Source organism: Antechinus flavipes, chromosome 2 (assembly GCF_016432865.1).
Source record: "Antechinus flavipes isolate AdamAnt ecotype Samford, QLD, Australia chromosome 2, AdamAnt_v2, whole genome shotgun sequence".
Lineage (NCBI taxonomy): Eukaryota > Metazoa > Chordata > Mammalia > Dasyuromorphia > Dasyuridae > Antechinus > Antechinus flavipes.
The window spans coordinates 331,205,946-331,228,476 of record NC_067399.1 but is presented as its reverse complement, the minus strand read 5'-3'; the positions used below and the strand labels follow the sequence as shown (position 1 = coordinate 331,228,476).

Sequence of the window (22,531 nt, the reverse complement as noted above, 5' to 3'; positions counted from 1 at the left end):
AAATAATGGATACAGAAAAAGATAAGTGATTTGTGGATTAATAAAGAAACATCCTGGAATGCACACTCGACATAAAACAGAATTAAATAAAAAGCAAGAATAAGGCCAATTTTAGAAAGGGAAAATAAGCAATCCATTGATGTTTTAAACTTACCACAAGAGCAAAGAACGCCTTAAAGAAAAATGATAAACTACTTGTGTAGCCAAGAAAGCCTGTAAAATAACAGCAAAATAAAAAGCAATTTATAAGGAAAGTGATCCCAATGTACAGCTAAAGCTACATGTCACGGGCATGTTTTCTATTACAGTTGCTTGGTATCTGGAACTTAGAGCTCAGAATAACAACATTCCAACTGCCTGTCACAGATCATTTATGTAGTTTTGTAGGGTAGAATTGGAACTGGCTTACCACTAATGGCACACTATAAGGAAAGGCTGCTCTTTAATGTTCCACTGTAAAGATTTTATTTTAGTATGGCAGACTGCAACCCAAGTAACAGAGTAACTAGGCAGGATTGCAGGCAGAATAATTTACAATAAATTCAAATTAAAAAGCCTCCTCCCTCCTCTTTTCCCCAGCTAAAAATATCTAATTTAGTGAAAATTAAGTCCATTAGTAATTTATTATTAAATTGGTCAAATAATATTATCTTCAATGCTAAAATGACTTACCTAACTTAGGAAGAAGTGTAAGGGGAAAAACAATGCAGACACATATAATTATCAACAGTATTCTTCCATCAAGATACCATGATCTGTTGGAAAAGAAATGTATTTTTCATTTTAAGCAAAGGTCCCAAACAGGAAAAAAAAATATTATTCTCATATAACCAGCCAATGGAAAAATAAACTTTTACAAAATGACCTTACTTTCTTATTCAGAAAAGCATCAGAATGTGACCCTGCTCCAGCAGATACTATCTTGCTAGAAAGATGGAGAATATGATTCTACCTACAGCCTGAGTCTACTTTCCAAGGACCTACAGAGCTAAGTACAGAAAGGCTTATTACCATTTGATGATGACCTTTTTTTGGCCATGACAACTTATAAAACTAAGAAAATTTTTAAAAAGGCCTGCAGTGTTGTATAATCCCTATAAGTTTCTATAATTATGGTGACAGCACTAGGAAAAGGGGTCAAAAGTGCTAAGAATCACAGTTTAAACCCTGTTTAAATTATCCATAAACTTTGAGTATTGATATTCTAAATGCAAGATCCTTATCCAGTGACCAATGACTGGATATAGTTCTAAGAAGTCTCAATCATATCACTCTTGACATTCTTGCTATAACAAAAACTACATGTAAGTTGCAACTTAATGGTTGGGTCAAAAGGACTCTGGAGATACAGAGAAAAGTTAGTGAAGCAGGATTTATCATAATCCAGAAGTAACAAGAAATTATTTCATGAGATAATAGATAAATATTTTCTTTTTTTTAACCAATAGTATTTCATTTTTCCAAATATATATATAGTTTTCAATATAATGATATTTTGAAACAAAAATGATTTGCAGCTTATGTACCATGATAATTTGCTTATAAAGAAATAGATAAATTCTATGAAGAAAGTGCTGACTTTCCAAATTAAATTAACATTAATTCTAGTGATTGTTTACTTGATGTAAAGCTGGGAAAAGGTGAGGATGAGGAGAAAAATGTAGGAAAATGTTCAAGTTCACAGAGTAATCCCCCAAAGCCTTGTAGATTATACTGAAGTCTCATACCTATATATCATAAAAACTTTTTTTTTCAAAAACAAAAACAACCAAAAAATACTGCTAAGTATTGGATATGGAAAGCATCAAATAGCACTGCAAAAGTTAAAATGGATGAAAATGGATCGAGAGGAAAACACTTCTTATTGATTGAGAATCATCCCTGAATCAACCCCTGAATAGGTTGTTTGGGTATATTCAGTCATTATCAGCTTGCCCGTGCTAAAATTATAATTAGTAAAAATTAAGATTGGATATTGAAAAAGATGTTTATTGAGAAAAATAAAAGCTGACCAGATTAAATAAGCAATTTACAATTAAAAATGAGAAATTGATGAAAGAAATGACATTCATGATAACAATTTTATACAGATATGTAACCAATATAAATCAATTATCCTGACAGAAACTTACAAAAGCCCAGAAAATACTTTAGTCAGTAAACATCTTATTTGCTTGCCAATATATAGAGAGAGCTGTCAAAGGAAATACCAAGTTATAATATAAACTAATTTTTAAAATCTTCAGGAAAAGCTTGGCAAGATATCTAACTAAGCAAAGCATCCCAAAAACATTTAAGAATGAGAGTAGATGAATGAGAAACCTGAAATAAAATTCAACATTCTCTTTTCTCCAACAAGGAGTGGAACCACTATATCTGGACTCTGAAGTATGCTGGAGCCAGGTCCATGAGCTAATTGTTAAAAGGTCAATGTGGGCAGTAGAAATCAGGAACTTGATTTATTATTCTGTTGATGGGCTAGATTTAAAGGTGTATGCAAATTAAACTTGAAAGTGTATATATATATATATATTTAAAGGTGTATGCAAATTAAACTTGAAAGTATACATATATATATATTTAAAGGTGTATGCAAATTAAACTTGAAAGTATATATATATATATATATGAATGTATTAGAGATCTTTGGTTGTTAAACATTTACCAGCACATCTTTATATTCCTTTATCAACAGTGCTTGGAATTCTTCAGGAATACAGTAAAAATCTCAGGGGGTAAAGTCATCCTCAGAAGACCTGGCAACTGTAAACTAATAATAACAACTGTCATTTATATAGTTATAAGGTTTGTAAAGTGCTTTGCAGCTATTATTTTCATTTGAGCCTCACTACAACCCTGCAATCTTGAGATGAGAACATAGGGGAGACAGAAATGTCATTAAAGAGAATAAAAATGAGAAAAGCATCGAGATGAGATTGAGAATATTATAGAAGAGATCCAATTTGAAGACAATACAACTTTAAGGGTGTTGAGGGATCATTATAAAAGATATGAGGAGAGAAAGAGCTCAAAAGTATGGGGGAAAAAATCTCACTTTATTACTATAGGAAAAAATATGTGTTGGGAAACATCTGTGACCATCAACCAATATGCTTACTTACCATCCCAGTATATCTCTATAAGAGTCATCTACACAGAAATAGATGGATTCTTTGATGAGGATACCAATAGGGAACAACCAGGCTTTTATAAGTGATATTCTGCAGTGGACCACATCTTTATTATTTCACAACTGATTTAATGGTATAGATTATAAAATCCCCCAGCACTTATTATTTGTTGATTATGTTTAAATAATTGACTCAGTAGAGAAAAAAAGCCACCGTATTGGTTCTTTTTCAAGAAGATACTTCTTATTCATTCATCAATATCATCAATATGCCCTGAAAGCTATAAAAAAGAAAAGTATGTTGAAGATACAAGTAGGCTACAATATATAACTGAGGAAATTTCAGAGAAAAATGAGAGCAAAGGATACTATGAAGAAATTGTATTATAGAAGAAAAGAAGGGCTGATTACACGGTGAGAGTGAAGGATGACCCAAGTGAATAGCCAAATGCAATATTGGTCTCAAACAAAGTTAAGAGAAAGTTAGGCCTCCTACAAGTTGAATAGTATTGGAAGATACTGACAAGATTTGTATAGGATGAATAAGGATGAAAAGGTTTCAATCTGTATCACTAGAAAGAATTTAAAAATTTTCAAAGAATTTCCAAATCCGGGTGATCACAGCTTGATTTAACTATTAGTAATAAAATAAAATTAAAGCATTAGACATCCTCAAAAGAGATTATTCTTTAAAATGTCATTTACTTCATTCTAAATATATACTATTTCCCAGACTCTCTTAGGTATGGAAAAAAAATAAGATATGATCCCTGCCTTTATAAAATATGAAGTCATCTTAGGATGCAAAATTTCTTCTAAACTAGGACCAAGAAACACTACTATTCTTTAGAAATTTTAAGAAACTTCTCCTTAGGCAAATTCAGCTATTAACATGTTAAAGTCACAAATGGCTTTTCCTTAAACCACTATGCTTCCAGCAGCTTAGAGAATCAAACTGCACAAACACATCTTTATAAACTGCATATTCATATCTCTCAAAAAAAAAAAAAAAAAGGCAATCAGTCAAGAGTTATTTATTAAGCTCCGGTAATATGTCTGAATTATTGGAAATCCAAATATTTTTAGTTCTAGTGGACCAGAAATTGTATGTTTCTTTGTATTTATATGAAGGTCAATTATAGAGCCTAAACTTCTATTTAACATTCTTGTGAGAAGGAATGCATACAATGATATACCTTTAAAAAGTGAAAGATTTTAACATGAAAGGTGACAATAGATTTCAATTTTTCTCATAATCTTTTTCTTTTTAATTAAGGCCCAAATAGGGTGCCAAAATATCTACCTTCTTCTGGGACTCAACAGAAGACATTGTTATCAATTCAGGATCCAGTGCTAAGAGAAAAAGGTCCTCAGGGGCACAAAAACAATTTCCATGTTCACCTTGTCAGAAAGGTGTAGGGTACAGGAAAGCTATAAGGTCTAGGTTTGAAAGTTTTTTCCTTTTAAAATATTAAGTAGTCATTTCTGAAATCTTTTAACAAGAGCTACTTTTCTTCTTCGATGGGATAATACTTGTAAAGTACTTAGCACTTAATAATAAGTGCTTGTTTCCTTTCCCCTCTTTTTTTTTTTTTTTTTTTTTTTTTGCTCAAAAATGATCACACAGTAATTCCTCAAGTACTAAACTATGGATTAAATGAGGATCTAACTTTTTTAACTTTAACATGAGCCTATTACTGACCTCAATTTACTAATGATAAAAACAACTTTTCTAAAACCATTCATTTAAGACTTTATTGTCTAAACTGGGAAAAGATTTTTACAACTAAAGCTTCTGATAAAGGCTTCATCTCCAAAATATATAGAGAATTGACTGTAATTTAGAAGAAATCAAGCCACTCTCTAATTGATAAATGGTCAAAGGATAGGAACAGACAATTTTCAGATGAAGAAATTGAAACTATTTCTAGTCATATGAAAAAGTGTTCCAAATCATTGTTGATCAGAGAAATGCAAATTAAGACAACTCTGAGATATCACTACACACCTGTCAGATTGGCTAAAATGACAGGAAAAGATAATGACGAATGTTGGAGGGGATATGGGAAAACTGGGAAACTGATGCATTGCTGGTGGAATTGTGAATACATCCAGCCATTCTGGAAAGCAGTTTGGATCTATACTCAAAAAATTGTCAAACTGTGCATACCCTTTGATCCAGCAGTGTTACTACTGGGCTTATATCCCAAAGAGTATTAAAGAAGGGAAAGGGTCCCACATGTGCAAAAATGTGTGTGGCAGCCCTTTTCATAGTAGCAAGAAACTGGAAATTGAATGGATGCCCATCAACTGGAGAATAGCTAAATAAACTGTGGTATATGAATGTCATGGAATATTATTGTTCTATAAGAAATGACCAGTAGGATGAATATCCAGAGAAGCCTGGAGAGACTTACATGAACTGATGCTAAGTGAAATGAGCAGAACCAGGAAATCATTATACACTTCAACAACAATACTATATGAGGACCAATTCTAATGGAAATGGCTATTTTCAACAATGAGAGGATCCCAAATCAGTTCCAATTGATCTATAATGAACAAAACCAGCTACACCTAGAGAAAGAATACTGGGAAATGAGTATGGACCACAACATAACATTTCCACTCTTTCTGTTATTGTTTGCTTGCATTTTTAATTCCCTTCTCAGGTTATTTTTACCTTCTTTCTAAATCCGATTTCTTGTGCAACAAGATAACACTATACAGAGTTATACATATATTGCATTTAACATATATTTTAACATATTTAATATATATGGGACTACCTGCCATTTAGGGGAGGGGTGGGAGGGAAGGAGGGGAAAAGTTGGAACAAAAGTTTTTGCAAGGGTCATTGTTGAAAAATTACCCATGCATATGTTTTGTGTGTTACAAGTTACAAAGCTATAATTAAAAAAAATAAAGAATAAAAAAAGACTTTATTATCTTTTAAATCACTGTTTTATTTGCTTTTGATCAGTGTATCAAAATTCAAAGGAGTGCTACAAGGATTGATTTGTACAACAAGTGATGAATCTCTAAGAGAAAATTGTCATATTAATTCAATGTCTCATCTTTGTTTATCAGTCATTTATTATCTCTATCAATAAATCATCAAAAAGAGGTTCATAAATATTATAGACTTCTTTTTAATTGAAGGAAGAGCGGCAATAATTTCCCAGAGATATGTAGTTTAAATTTCAAGCCCATGATGCAGTCAAATGAATTGTGTTAGGCAATGAATGTCATTTTCAAAGAAACAGAAGAAACAGAAAAGGGAAAATGTAGAGAAAACAACTGCAGCTCCCAAAATGTCTTATTAGTTTACAAAAAAAAATTTTTTAAAGAATAATTTGTTTGTTTTGTACATGAGCTTTTGCTGGTATATACCAATAAGAAATACCAATAAGAAAGTTCCTTTTAATAATGCAGATTGACAGTTACTCTCTGTCTTTTATGGTCTTAGAAAGTTGCCTGGGGGAACTGAGAGTTTAAATAATTTGAGCAATAAATGAGGGATGACCCCATGTCTTCCTAAGTCAGGTAGGTTTTCTTTCCCACTATGTCAAAGCACAAAAAGTATTACAGTTCTAGAACTAAAAAGACTTGCAAGTGATGTAGTCCAACCTGCCCATTCTACAGATGAAGAAACTGAGATCCAAATTCTGGGTCTTAAGTTGTGTGACATAGTGACTTGTAGATTATACAAGCTAAATAACCATGAGGTTGAGATTTGGACCAAGTGCTATGAATTTAGAGATAGTGCTCTTTTCATTATATTATAAACACTTTCAAAATAAAATGAATTTTAGAAGAATATACTAACTTAAAATTATTTTTTTCTAAATATAAAGAAGTTGTTAAATAAAGCTTCTTTCCCAAAAATACAGTGATTTGAATGTTTTGGGGCAAAAAAAAATTAGAAAAAAGCTTTATACTTCCTAGAAAACTTTTTAAATTCTATATGATAAAAATGTTCCAAGTATGAAATACAGAAAATAAATCCTTTGCTGTATTGCAAATACTGTGCCACACAGATGTTCTTTTTTTCTTTTAAATGAAAACCAGATTTATTTATGAGTTGCTTTAATATCATTCCCAAATGGAATGGGACAAGAGTATCATATGTTCTGAATTAGCATCTTACTTGCATCCCATATCAATTATGTAACTCAAATACAAGACAACTTAATTGTGTCAATCATATCCTCCTGACAGGATCATTAAATGTTAACAGAGAGCTCCCAAGTTACAATATTTTAACAGAATACTTTTAAAAATACTGAAATCATTCCACTAAAAATGTAGATGATAACAGAAGTTAACATCAAATGGCATGCTATTTGACTTGAAGATATAACTTTCAAAATTGAATATTTTAAATGTATATAGTTCATGCTGTTTTTGTAAAAATACTAAAACCAAAACATTCTGTGAAAACACAAGTACATTAATTTTTACAAATGACTTAGAAAATAATATGAAACATCACTAATTTAAAGTTAAGCTAAATCTGTAAAAGAAAGTAAATAGACATGCTGGCTTAGCAGAAAAATGTTGGCATATAACTGTATTTAGGAGAAAAAAGTATTATGGATGTATGGTTAAAGTCAAACAACTAAATTTGTTTCCTGACTCATAGTATTTTGGAGTTTGGGTAGTTTATTTTTATATTTTAAAAAATCCTTCCAAGTAGGCATTTATTAAATAAAAGATTTAAAACCTTAAAATCTAAAATATTGAACCTTACATTAATAAGGACCAAGATGAGAATATTTTTAAAATAAACATACTTTAAAATAATACTTAAAATTCAAGTTGGCTATAGATCTAAAATATATAAGCAAAAATCTAGGTACATTATTTTATAAAGTATGTCTGCTTTACTCCTGACATTTGAAACTATAAGAGAACAATAAATGACATAAATAGTACCAGGATTTCAAAGGAACTATCTTTATTTTCCATAAAGCAATGAATATCACATAAAAATTTTTTCTTAAAGCAAGACACACATAAGGCAATACATATTAAGATACAAAAGTAAGTCTAAAGAAAGATTTTGAAGTAAATTTAAAACTTTTGAAAACCGTTTACAACGATAGCCATAACACAGCTATGATGAAAACTAAAATGTTGTCAATGTTAGTAACATATAATAATGAAAACAGGTTACTGCAATGTTCAGGTTGGAATGTTTTAGTTTAGTTATGTCAAGCACATTTTCTTGCAATGGTTTTGATTCTGATTTTAAGTGTACACAGTGTTATACATGGCTACATATATAAAGATGCCTAAGCATAACTTTATTTTTTTAAAAGTACAAACTATAAACCAAATTTGAAAAAGTTGGCCAAAAGTTCACATACTGAAATAGTATCACCAAATATGTAAATGTGAAAGACTGATAGATTCTGTATTATAAGTTTTTAAAGTGACAACCTGATAACAATTTACAGTTAAAATGCTTTCTTCTCAAGGTCTATTTTTTCTTAATATTTTATGGTTCTAATGAGTTGATTGTCAAGGAAAGAAGTATTTATCATTCTTAATTAAGAACTGAAGTTTTGTGTAAACTTATATAGCAAAAATTAAGTTTAATTAATTACTTTTTTCCTAATTAAAAGTAAAAAATTAATATAAACAAAAATTAACAGAACTGACACTAGGCACAATACACTGGAGTATTTATGTAAAAATATATATATAACAATGGCATAGAATGTGAAGGAATGGAGAAGTTGTGCATCAGTAGGAGTATCTATACCAATGAAATGATGATTTCATTAGAATATCAAAATAAAGTACATTTGAAAATGAAATATTTTTCCTTACCTGCTACAGTCATCAGTTAGAAACTGTGAAATTGCACCAGGAAGTTCAGTTTTAATAACTAAAAGATAAGTTGACATAGCTGCAAAGAAGATTAAAAGACTTAATATTAGAATTATGCAATCTCTAGCAATTTAAAGAACAATCTAACTAAATTAGTATCAGAATGATAGGTAGTAGAGGCCCTACAGCAACATAGATAGAATAAAATTTTACATTAAAATGGATACCTAACCTCATCATCTATATTAGCATGTAAGTATATATATATAATAGCTAGGGAGATAAATATGTAAATAAGGAAAGTTCATAAAATCATAGAGATGGAAAAGTTTTCAGAAGCCATCCAGTCCAATACTCATTTTACATAGAAGAAAACTGAGATCCAGGGAGGCTAGCTTGTGCAAATTCATGCAAAGTGTTAAAGGTGGGATTAGAATTCGGATCCTTTGACTCTTCTGTGGACAATTTTATTTCATAAAGTACTGTTAAAGTAAGAAAGTATTTCTTGATTGAAGGTTACTAATAAATGAAATTATAATTAGATTTCCCTTAATATATTAAAATTTCAAACCAGGAAGCCAAATACCAAACAGTCACATGCATGTCTGTTCAAAGCACAAGACTTAATAGGGATTAAGCTTGGCCCAAGCATAATTGACAAATATGCTAACTCTTCTTCCTTACAAGGGGTTGATCCAATATACTAAAACTAAATAGACAATTATATAAAAACTAGAAGAACAGAAATACCATAATGAATTATTTCTAAATGGTTCTCCAACAATTCAACAAGTATTTTATTAAGCATTTGCAATGTACCAGACGTTATGCTAGGCATTAGTGTTATACTAAGAAAAATACAAATCCCTGTCTTCAAGAAGCATGCAATCCATGGAGGGAAAAATATGCATACAAATAAGTAAATACAAAGGATAGGGGAAGCATGAAAGATGGGGGTGGGTAACAGGAAAGGCTTCATGTAAAAGATGGTACTTGATTTGGGGTCTAAAAGGAGCTAAGTGAGGAGAGTAGTCATTCTAGGCTTGGAGTACAAATGGATATGGCAGATGGAATGCTGTATACTGGAAACAAATATATCTAAGGAAAAAAATATTCGTTCTATGAATAGTGCTACCATTTATGTCATGTGATGAAAGAAAGAAAAAGATAGCCTTCATAGGTTACATTTTTACATAGTTTTGTAAAAACAAATTTAATAAACTCTTCATTATATACTTGATTCTGAACAGTACCTATGTTAAAACTTTTAAATTTAGTTGTGGAAATACATGGAAAAATAGTTGCATCAAGGCTATAATGCTAGTTTTATAGATAAAAAGTCTTCATTTCCCACAAAATTGAGAAAGAAAAAAAAATCACAAATGCCCATGAAGAATAAATCTCTTATTCACTGGCACCTTTCCTGCTGCTTACAAATACATCTTTTCATCCTTAAGGAAAAAAAAAATCCTCTATACTCAAAAAAGTTCATTATTCTCTCAGTTTACCATCCTAAATCCTTTCTTCCTTTCATAATCAAATTCCTTGAAAAAGTAGTTTATAATAGTTGTCTTCTTTCCCTATCTCACACTCACAATGAAATGAAATGCTAATGTGACACAGTAGATAATGAATTTGAAATCAAGAAAGTCTGGGTTCAAGTTCTACCTCTGCTATTGACTATGTGATCACTAGAAAATCACTTCACATTACATATTTAGTCAACTCTAACACATTAAGTTATAGAAGAGCTATCATTATGTATAAATGGAGGGAGTTTCCATGCTAAGATTTCCATACACCAATGAAACTATAGCTATGAACCAAAAAATAAAAAATAAGTAAGAGAAATCCAAAGAAACAAGGGGAAATGTATGGAATGAAGCAGAGTAAAGTTAGCAGACCCAGTAGAATATGTAACTACAATAATATAAGTGATAGCAATAAAATGAAGTTGAACACTGATTTATTGTGATGACCAATTATGGTCATTGTACCTCTCCTCTTAGTAGGAAAGTGGAGGGCTACATATGTAGACTATTATAGTCTATGCTGTCAGATAAAGTAACTATCAGTTGGTTTTATTTACAATATTTTTCTTTATAAAATAGGGTGCTCCAATGGAGGTAGGGAATGTTTGATTTATTAATAAAGGGAAAATAACTAGGCTAAAAAAAATCCAAAAGGCAACAATAAAACTTAAAAAACAAACAAACAAAAAACAGGACCCATTCTCTCATTCTCTCATTCTCTGGGAGCTTCCAACATTTTTGAAGATAAGCTCTCCCTTTTTATTGAATATCCAAAAATGTAGTTCAATTTGGTTAAGAGACTTGAATTTATCAAGGGTAGGTGTTCTTTTACTAACTCCTAACTTATCTTGGTATTCTACAAACTCCCTTTTAATTTTTTTTTTCTCCTTTCTAGTTAAAAAATTATTCTCTGGTACAGAAAACAGAAGCTAAAGAAAAGTTGAGCAGCTCTGCCTTTTTCTTCCTCCTTAGTTATCTTGGTCCCTATTTCCTTTAAAAAAAAAAATCTCTCAACTTACCAATTTTGATTTTTGGCACTCCCCAAGATAATGTCCACACATGTTCATCCTCTGTGACTTGCCCTTGTTTACTTACAAAACTCTTTAAATTTTATGTTGGTGAGTTTCTAGTGTATCCACATTGGGTTCTCTAGATTCTTTTTTCCTTCTCTCAAAAGTTCTTTATGTCTTCTGATATTTATACTTAAGATCTTCCTATCTTAAAGTATTTAGTCCCTGAGATCTTACTTATTCTTATTCTGAAACTTTAGAAATATGCTCTCTCAAAATTCAGGGTGCATGTTAGATTATTTCCAGCTTTCTTTCCTGCTACCAAAAGCTCAAAGATAGAATGGCTACTTCCTCCAATGTTCGCATTATTTCCACTCCTTAAAATCAGTTCCCTCCTTAAGTAAGTTAAAACTAAATAAAATGAAAAAGAATTACTGAATTTAAGTGCAGCTTGATTATATTCCTCTTCCCCCTCCTCCCCCCCCCCCGCCCTTTTTAAGGAGGAAAGAAAAAAGCTTTTAAATATTTTCTTTTTAAAACAAAATTAAATTTCACCTTAATATAGTAAATCTTGGCATTATGTTTTCTTCTAAAAGAGCATAGAGATAGTCTTCCATAATATTAAAACCAGTTTTAATATTATGTAAAGAAGTATTTAATTTTTTAATACTGAAACACTATAAAATTATGAAGAATGTGGAAAATCTATATAAAGCTATATATAATTTTTGATTTGCACACTTGTATAATCTATGATGCGAAGGGCATACCTATTGCAAGATTAAATTAAAAATAGTTCTTAGGTCACTAAATAAGAAAATAATTATGTCTTGGTAATGGAAGGATCAGTTTTGTTCTGTCTATGACTATTCCTTTCTTTACTTCACCTTTAAGCACAACTGTTGACAAAAATCATGATAATGTAGAAAAATCTATCTTTCTCTTGTGGTAACATTCCTGTTTTGTCATTCTGGTATATTGTGTGAAAGAAGTTTTAAATTGTTCACATCTGCAGAAGAAAGAAGATACCAATTTTCTTTAGGAAGATTTAGATTAGATTTTTAGGTTTAAAAATATGGAATCTTTGTTTATAATACTTTATCTATCCCAAAGAACTATGCACATATGGTGTGATAATGAGAATCATGAAGTAAAGTTTCTGAAACTGGCCTAAGGCTACTTAAATACATCTTGTAAAGAATGAAAGACAAGAATATTCCTGAAAACTAGGAATGCAGACTTTCTATACAATGTAATTTATTATCTCTCCATCAATCTCTCTTGCTTGGATTAATCCAACACACACACACACATTTCTAAAGTTTCAGACATTTATCTCCTTCAGAAAATTTCTATTATTTCTTTTGGCGCTTGAGTAATAGAAGGGTTCAATTAATTTAAAGATCAGATTTCCTAGTAATATACAATCTGTCACTCTTCCTATCAATTCCTACTCCCTCTGGCTAATCATTTGATCACTTATATCCTTTGTTGTAGGTTACTCTTTTGTTTTCAAATAGGAGTCCAATTTCACTGAATTCCAGTTTGAAAAAGTGAATCATTTTTGCCTCAAGAAAACTGCATACATAAAATATTTGTATTCTTTCTCTCAAAAGATCTCTATAGATATGAAACAAATAATACAAAAAATTCATCCTTCCCTTTTAGATTTTGTTGACCATGACTTAAGAAGTATTAAAAACATGTAGTTCTGTACAACAAAAACATATTACTAATGAAACAAATGATGCCATGTTAGGTATTCTGTTGTATTCACTATCAAAAAAGTTAACAGCAAGATAAATATATACACGTGTGTGTGTGTGTGTGAAAGTGTGTGTGAGAGTGTGTGTGTGTGTGCATATCTACAATTACATTTTCATGTACAGACTAGCACCTATCCTGTTCATCAAATTAGGATGAAAAAAAATCTCAGCTCATTTACATAGGAGAATCATATCAATGCAAAAGACTCAAATCTCCATTATTTTCACTTAAAATGTTGACCAGACCAAACAGCTGCCACACCTTTCATTTCATGTCTTCTATTAATGGCATAAGGAAGTGTTTAAAATGTATCTTAGGGAGAGGGCATACACAGGGATTTGTAAGTGATTTTCAATGACACAGACATATAAGTAATACCTTAATAAAACATACACCATGTGGTACTCTAAATTAATAGCCATAACAGGGTCATCTGTAAGAGGCATGGCTATGAAAACCATATAGTTAAGTGGCTCTGGCATCCCCACCAAGCCCAATATGAGTGCTTTAAAATATTCCTTGATGACAGGTACTCAGCAATTACAAGTCACTCAGTTTCACCACATTTACTAAACAGAAATTTTCTTCTTCTTCCTTTTAAATGAAGGGTAGAAATGATTTTTTAAAAACTACTAAAAGGGGGAAAATATATTTGTCTACTTGATTGATGTGTTGTTTAACAACTATATAGAGTGAAATCTCTTGCATTAGAGAGCATACAAAATGGAAAAGAAACAATAAGATAAAAAGCAAACAATATTTATATGACAGATATGACATTTATAAAAGGGCTAAATAGATTAGTAGAGGACTGTATTTGTAGTGAGACCTTTGTTCAAGTACTGATAGCCATGTTAGCCATGTCAGCATAGTAAATTGTGATACAAATATAGTAGTATAGTGCTTTAAAGGTTGCAAAGTGTTTTATGAGCAAAGTATCCATACATTCTTGTTTGAACTTCACAACCACCCTATAAGGTAGGTATTAAGGTAAATATTATAGGTATTATTAGTCCATTTTACAGATGAGGAGCCAAGATTTTAAGTGATTGTTCAAGGTTACATTATCCAGGCAAATGTCAGAACCAAGATTTGAATTCTACCCTTTTCCAGACACTAAGTCTGGCACGCTATTTACTCTGTCTCTGTCTAAGTCATTTAATTTCTTCTTTACCAGGTAATTGTAAGATTATAAACTTATGCAGAAGACAGAACAATGAAAAAAGCCAAATAAAAATGAATTACTCAGAATTACCTTTCAATTTGTTAATTACATTTGAAAAACATATATAATTATATTACTCCAATGCTTTATTTCCTTGTGAGATAGAGGGATGACCTAATTTTATAGATATTCAATATTAGAACACATACAGACACATTTTATATAGACACTGAAACTATCATACAGTTAAATGTCTACAACAAAACTGCTCAATAGAGCTGAATATTTGTGCATCTTAATTTATTTCCATAACTATGGTCCTCCTTCTTTGCTAGTTCTTTCTCAGAGACACCTTTTAAACATTAAAATGACTTCATTATTTAATTGATTTAGGGAGTTGATAAAGAAACTTCTGTACAGATCAACAAAAGTTTTGTAACTCAGTCTTCAACAAGTTGCCTAGAAGCAAAAAGGTCAGGCTGCCTCAGTCACATAATATGGATCAGAGAAGACTCAACAGTGATAGTTCTGACTCCAAAACTGGCTCTCTTCTACCCAAGTCAATGCTCTTATTGCCCTGAAAAATTAAACTTAAAAAAAATGATTAAAAACACTCAAAATAATTACAAGAAATTCTTTAGCACTGTAAAAATGGTCACCAATTTGTTTTAATTGCCATCATTAAACTGGACTAAGAGCTTCTTTAAAACATCTCTAATTGGAAGAACTCAGCCTTAGAAACCAACAGGTTAAACAAAGGTAATTAACTTTTTGGCTAAACAGTTCAAATAAAAGTATGAAGGAAGGATTACTTACAGCTATTTTTAAAAGAGATTTAGGTTTTCAGCGCTTAGGGAAGTTTAGCATCTTCTTAAAGGATTAGTCAGTCAACCCAAAACAAAGAGATGCACTATGGGCAGAAAAACTATGTTTGTTTTTTAGTTTATGTGTATTTTCATTTTACTTCTAACGTCTGCCAAGTACAGCTTACAGGAAACTAATCTATTTTGATTCTTAACACCTTGAATTTTTCACTAAAAAGTTCCTTCTCTACAGAACCCTATCAAATTATTTCAAAAAAGTAAAATTTTGATATTTTAAAAGATCTCAAATCTGAGTTTAAAAATATTTTCCCTCACTGCTCAAAAACTTAAACAAAATATATGTATTGGGGTTAGGACAGAGCCTTAGATCTATGCAGAAATCCAAGATTTTTTACTATTTAGAAAACTATGCATCATCATAATGATTTACTTCAGCTAAACTTCAATTTATTCATTTATCCATTATATAGAATCATAAAATGTCAGAGCAGGAAGAGACCTTAGAAATCACTCAAATCCCTGCTTTTACAGATAAGGAAATTAAGGCTCATAAAGGTTAATGGAATAAGTAGCTGATGGAATATAATGGAAGTACATGGATGGAAAGCTAATGGAAGTAAGCAAGAAGACTTAAATGTTCTGTCTCTGAAAATACAGTGGCTGCTCTACAATTGGCAAATTTGGCCAGCATCATGGAGGACCCATGCCTAGAGTAAAGCAGAAAAGAATAATATAGGTACATATGCTACTTTGCAAAGTTTATAGTAAATTTATAGAATTCTTTCACTCAAATGTTAGTTCCTATTGTGTACATTAAGTTCCTATCATGTACAAAGCAATGTCCTAGGTGCAAAGATAATTCTTACTTACATTTTGCATAAATATTTAAAAAGTAATCTTCAAATTGTATTTTTTTACTGTTTCACTCTTGAGTAGAAGTCGGTGAACTTTTCAACAGAAAAGATATAGTGAAAAGAGGGAAAGATAGCTGTGGCTGGTAGATTTTTTTGAAGGAGGCTATTAAAAAGGGAACTGATTAAATAACAAAAGTATGCTGCCGCTGTAGATTAAACAGACCAGCAGAGGAGTTGTGACAGTATGCTACTGCCTAAATTCTCATTTCCTTCCATTAAGGCAATTCACACTCTTCTGTGGCAGAAAGAAAATCTAAAGTAATTTAGTACCTGGTACTGAAACTGGAAATTTCAGTTTTCCATATCAAGGAAAGACTTACAAGTGACTGAACTTATTAAAGATTTTCTATCTAGCTCCCTCAAAAGACAAAATTAGAAGGTCTGATCAAAATATTAAAATTCCTAGGCTTGACTACAATTGAGCTTATTAATATCTTTCAGATTTAAAAACTGGAGGCTCAAGGTGCCAGTCCTTTGCTTTACTTCCTTCTAATCTTGTTTGCATTAGTTTTATTTGTACAAAGGCTTTTTAATTTGATGTAATCGAAATTTTCTATTCTGTGATCAGTAATGGTCTCTAGTTCATCTTTGGTCACAAATTTCTTTCTCCTCCACAAGTCTGAGAGATAAACTATTCTATGTTCCTCTAATTTATTTATAGTCTCGTTCTTTATGCCTAGGTCATAGACCCATTTTGATCTTATCTTGGTATATGGTGTTAAGTGTGGGTCCATGCCTAATTTCTGCCATACTAATTTCCAATTATCCCAGCAGTTTTTATCAAATATTGAATTCTTTTCCCAGAAGTTAGGGGCTTTGGGTTTGTCAAACACTAGATTGCTATAATTGACTATTCTGTCTTGTGAGCCTAGCCTTTTCCACTGATCCACTAATCTATTTCTTAGCCAATACCAAATGGTTTTGGTGACTGCTGCTTTATAATATTTTTAGATCAGGTACAGCTAGGCCACCTTCATTTGATTTTTTTTTCATTAGTTCCCTTGAGATTCTCGACTTTTTATTGTTCCATATGAATTTTGTTGTTATTTTTTCTAGATCAATAAAATATTTTCTTGGAAGTCTGATTGGTATAGCACTAAATAATAGATTAGTTTAGGGAGTATTGTCATCTTTATTATGTTCGCTCGGCCAATCCAAGAGCACTTAATATTTTTCCAATTATTTAAGTCTGACTTTATTTGTGTGGAGACTTTTTTATAATTTTGCTCATATAATTCCTGACTTTCCTTTGGTAGATAGATTCCCAAATATTTTATGGTATCAACAGTTATTCTGAATGGAATTCTCTTTGTATCTCTTGCTGTTGGGTTTTGTTGGTGATGTATAAAAATGCTGAGGATTTATGGGGATTTATTTTGTAGCCAGCTACTTTGCTAAAATTATGAATTATTTCCAATAGCTTTTTGGTAGAATCTCTGGGGTTCTCTAGGTATACCATCATATCATCTGCAAAGAGTGATAGTTTGGTTTCCTCATTGCCTACTCTAATTCCTTTTATATCTTTCTCGACTCTTATTGCCGAGGCTAGTGTTTCTAATACGATATTAAATAATAATGGTGATAGTGGGCAACCTTGCTTCACTCCAGATCTTACTGGGAAAGGTTCCAGTTTTTCCCCATTGCATATGATGCTTACTGATGGTTTTAAATATATGCTCCTGACTATTTTAAGGAAAAGTCCATTTATTCCTATGCTCTCAAGTGTTTTTATTAGGAATGGATGTTGGATTTTATCAAATGCTTTTTCTGCATCTATTGAGATGATCATGTGGTTTTTGTTTGTTTGGTTATTGATATAGTCAATTATGCTAATAGTTTTCCTAATATTGAACCAGCCCTGCATTCCTGGTATAAATCCTACTTGGTCATAGTGTATTATCCTGGTGACAATTTTCTGTAATCTTTTTGCTAATATTTTATTTAAGATTTTAGCATCAATATTCATTAGGGAGATTGGTCTATAATTTTCTTTCTCTGTTTTCAGCCTACCTGGTTTAGGTATCAGTACCATATCTGTGTCATAAAAGGAGTTTGGTAGGACTCCTTCAATCCCTATTTTTTCAAATAGTTTATATAACATTGGAGTTAATTGTTCTTTAAATGTTTGGTAGAATTCACATGTAAATCCATCTGGTCCTGGGGATTTTTTCTTAGGGAGTTGATTGATAGTTTGTTCTATTTCTTTTTCTGAGATGGGACTGTTTAGGATATTTACTTCTTCCTCTGTTAGTTTGGGCAAGCTGTATTTTTGGAGGTATTTTTCTATTTCATTTAAGTTGTCGAATTTATTGGCATAAAGTTGGGCAAAGTAACTCCTAATTATTGCTCTAATTTCCTCTTCGTTAGTGGTGAGTTCTCCCTTTTCATTTTTAAGACTAACAATTTGATTTTCCTCTTTCCTTTTTTTAATCAGATTTACTAAGGGTTTGTCTATTTTGTTGGTTTTTTCATAGAACCAACTCTTAGTTTTATTAATCAATTCAATAGTTTTTTTACTTTCAATTTTATTGATCTCACCTTTTACTTTTAGAATTTCAAGTTTAGTGTTTGACTGGGGGTTTTTAATTTGTTCCTTTTCTAGCATTTTTAATTGCAAACCCAATTCATTGACCTTCTCTTTCTCTATTTTATACAAATAGGCCTCTAGAGATATGAAATTTCCCCTTATTACCGCTTTGGCTGCATCCCATACATTTTGGTATGATGTCTCATTATTATCGTTTTCTTGGGTGAAGTTATTAATTATGTCTATGATTTGCTGTTTTACCCAATCATTCTTTAGTATGAGATTATTTAGTTTCCAATTATTTTTTGGTCTACTTCCCCCTGCTTTTTTGTTGAATGTAATTTTCATTGCATCGTGGTCTGAAAAGGATGCATTTACTATTTCTGCCTTACTACATTTGAGTTTGAGGTTTTTATGTCCTAATATGTGGTCAATTTTTGTATAGGTTCCATGAACTGCTGAAAAGAAAGTGTATTCCTTTCTGTCTCCATTACATTTTCTCCAGAGATCTATCATATCTAGCTTTTCTAGTATTCTGTTTACCTCTTTAACTTCTTTCTTATTTATTTTCTGGTTTGATTTATCTAATTCTGAGAGTGCAAGGTTAAGATCTCCCACTATTATAGTTTTACTGTCTATTTCTTCTTGCAGCTCTCTTAGTTTCTCTTTTAAGAATTTAGATGCTACCCCACTTGGTGCATATATGTTTAATATAGATAGTGCTTCATTATCCATGCTACCCTTTAGCAAGATGTAGTGTCCTTCCTTATCTCTTTTAATTAGGTCAATTTTTGCTTTAGCTTGATCTGAGATCAGGATGGCTACCCCTGCTTTTTTGACTTCACCTGAAGCATAGTAGATTTTGCTCCAACCTTTTACCTTTAACCTGCATGTATCTCCCCGCTTCAGGTGTGTTTCCTGTAAACAACATATTGTAGGATTCTGGCTTTTAATCCATTCTGCTAACCGCTTCCTCTTTATGGGGGAGTTTACCCCGTTCACATTTATGGTTAGAATGACCAATTCTGTATTACTTGCCATCTTGTTAACCCCGGTTTATGCTTTCCTCCCTTCTTTCCCCTTTCCCCCCTTCCAAGTATTAAGCTTGTGAGCACCCCTTGCTTCTCACAGCCCTCCCTTTTTAGTGTCCCTCCCCCCGCCTTAGAGTTCCTCCCCCTATCTTACCCCTTTCCCTCCCAGTTCCCGTATTCCCTTCCGCTTAGCTTATTCCTTCCCTTTCCACTTTTCCCTTCTCACTTTTCAATGAGATGGGAGAAGTTTCACCATAGATTGAATATGTCTTAAGATTTTTCACTTAAAGCCAATTCTGAAGGCAGTAAGATACCCACTATATTCATCCCCCTCCATTCTTTCTCTCAGATATAATAGGTTTCCTATGCCTCTTCATGAGATGTACTACCCCCACTTTACCCTTTTTCTGGTACAATGTCCTTTCCACATCAATTTCTAGAACAAGGTATACATGTATTCTTTATACATCTATATAGTCAAAATATAGTTCCCAAGATTAATCTTTACCTTTTTAGATTTCTCTTGAGTTCTATATTGGTAGATCAAACTTTTTGTTAAGTTCTGGTTTTTTCATCAGAAATAGATGAAATTCGCTTACTTCGTTGAATGTCCATCTTCTTCCCTGGAAAAAGATGCTCATTCTCGCTGGGTAAGTTATTTTTGGTTGCATACCAAGTTCCTTAGCCTTTCGGAATATCATATTCCAGGCCCTTCGATCTTTTAATGTGGATGCTGCCAGATCCTGGGTGATCCTTATTGTGGCTCCTTGATACTTGAATTGGGTTTTTCTAGCCGCTTGCAATATTTTTTCTTTCATCTGAGGGTTCTGGCATTTGGCCACTATATTCCTTGGTGTTTTGATTTTAGGATCCCTTTCAGTGGGTGATCGATGAATCCTTTCAATGTTTATTTTTTCCTCTGTTCCTATGACTTCTGGGCAGTTCTCTTTGATAATTTCCTGGAAGACAGTGTCCAGGCTCTTTTTTTCATCATGTTTTTCTGGGAGTCCAATGATTCTCAGATTGTCTCTCCTGGATCTGTTTTCCAGGTCTGTTGTCTTCCCCAGAAGGTATTTCACATTTTTCTCCATTGTTTGATTTTTTTGGATTTGCTTGACTGATTCTTCTTGTCTCCTCGAGTCATTCAATTCCACTTGTTCAATTCTGATTTTCAGTGAAGTATTCTCTTCACTCACTTTTTTAAAATCTTTCTCTAATTGTCCAATTGAGTTCTTTTGTTCTGTGGAATTTTTTTCCATTTCGCCAATTTTGTTTTCCAGTTCACTAATCCTATTTTTCAAGGATTTTACTTCTTTATCCACTCTCTCTTTAACTGACTTCTCCAGGCTCTTTTGCCAAGCCTCCCTCTCCTTTTCCCAAGCTTCCTTCTCCTTTTGCCAAGCCTCACTCTGCTTTCCCCATTTTTCTTCTAGCTCCCTTGTGAGAGCCTTTTTAATCACTTCTATGAGGTTCATCTGTGCTGAGGAACAGACGATCTCCTCCTTTGGGGAATCACCTGGGGACTGCCTGTTTTTAGTCTCCTCAGGATTTAGAGTCTGCTCTCTATCTGTGTAGAAGCTGTCTAGGGTTAAAGTCCTCTTCAGCTTCTTGCTCATTCTGTCTATTAATCAGAGACAAACTACCAAAGAAAAACAGAAAAAAACTGGAGTCTTTCTTTGGGGGGGGGCTGGGTGTGTTATCGAGCTTCCTCTACAGACTGCAGGTGGCAGCAGTGAGGCACTAGCAGGACTGTGCTGCGCCTGCGCTCTGAGATCCCAAAGCGTGCTGAGTCACTGAGGGGGGGGAAGGGGGGGGCGGCCAGGTCCTGAGAGACTCCAGCTGTTTGCGGTTGTATTCTTCAGCCCCGGTGTTTTTAGCTTCTCTGCTGGGCTGTTGACTTGCTGCAGGTTCCAAACCTGTAGCGAAGCTCTTCCCGCAGAGACAGCTGCGATCACTCCCCACCCCCTCTCCAGTCTGCTCCCGTGCTCTCACTGCCGCTGCCCGCCGCCTGCGCCCGATCTAAAACCGCCCCAGCCCTCCAGTAAAGACAGACCTTTCTTGGCGGATCTCAAGGATGGCTTCTCTTGGTAACTATTTGTGGGTTTTTTTTCAGTCAAGCATTGATTCAGAGGCTTGTAATGAAGTGGATAGTGAGAGAAAGCGCGGAGCTTATGCAACTGTGAGCCTCCTCTCCGCCATCTTAACCGGAAGTCCCCTGCTAGTTCTTTCTCAGAGACACCTTTTAAACATTAAAATAAGACTTCATTATTTAATTGATTTAGGGAGTTGGTAAAGAAACTTCTGTACAGATCAACAAAAGTTTTGTAACTCAGTCTTCAACAAGTTGCCTAGAAGCAAAAAGGTCAGGCTGCCTCAGTCACATAATATGGATCAGAGAAGACTCAACAGTGATAGTTCTGACTCCAAAACTGGCTCTCTTCTACCCAAGTCAATGCTCTTATTGCCCTGAAAAATTAAACTTAAAAAAAATGATTAAAAACACTCAAAATAATTACAAGAAATTCTTTAGCACTGTAAAAATGGTCACCAATTTGTTTTAATTGCCATCATTAAACTGGACTAAGAGCTTCTTTAAAACATCTCTAATTGGAAGAACTCAGCCTTAGAAACCAACAGGTTAAACAAAGGTAATTAACTTTTTGGCTAAACAGTTCAAATAAAAGTATGAAGGAAGGATTACTTACAGCTATTTTTAAAAGAGATTTAGGTTTTCAGCGCTTAGGGAAGTTTAGCATCTTCTTAAAGGATTAGTCAGTCAACCCAAAACAAAGA

General features: G+C 32.7%; 1 protein-coding gene and 1 long non-coding RNA gene across 3 annotated transcripts in view; one reads left to right on the top strand and one right to left on the bottom strand.

Moving 5' to 3' along the window:
• Positions 1 to 22,531, top strand: part of LOC127549600 (uncharacterized) — a 1,392,683-nt gene that overhangs the window by 759,780 nt on the left and 610,372 nt on the right. The window lies entirely within an intron of this gene.
• Positions 1 to 22,531, bottom strand: part of SLC38A6 (solute carrier family 38 member 6) — an 81,228-nt gene that overhangs the window by 29,070 nt on the left and 29,627 nt on the right. The window contains exons 6-8 of the mRNA XM_051977781.1: positions 8,969 to 9,047; positions 673 to 755; positions 155 to 213 (exon numbers count right to left, since the gene is read on the bottom strand). Of these exons, the coding sequence (XP_051833741.1) occupies positions 155 to 213; positions 673 to 755; positions 8,969 to 9,047 (221 nt within the window). The remainder of the gene's footprint in view (positions 1 to 154; positions 214 to 672; positions 756 to 8,968; positions 9,048 to 22,531) is intronic.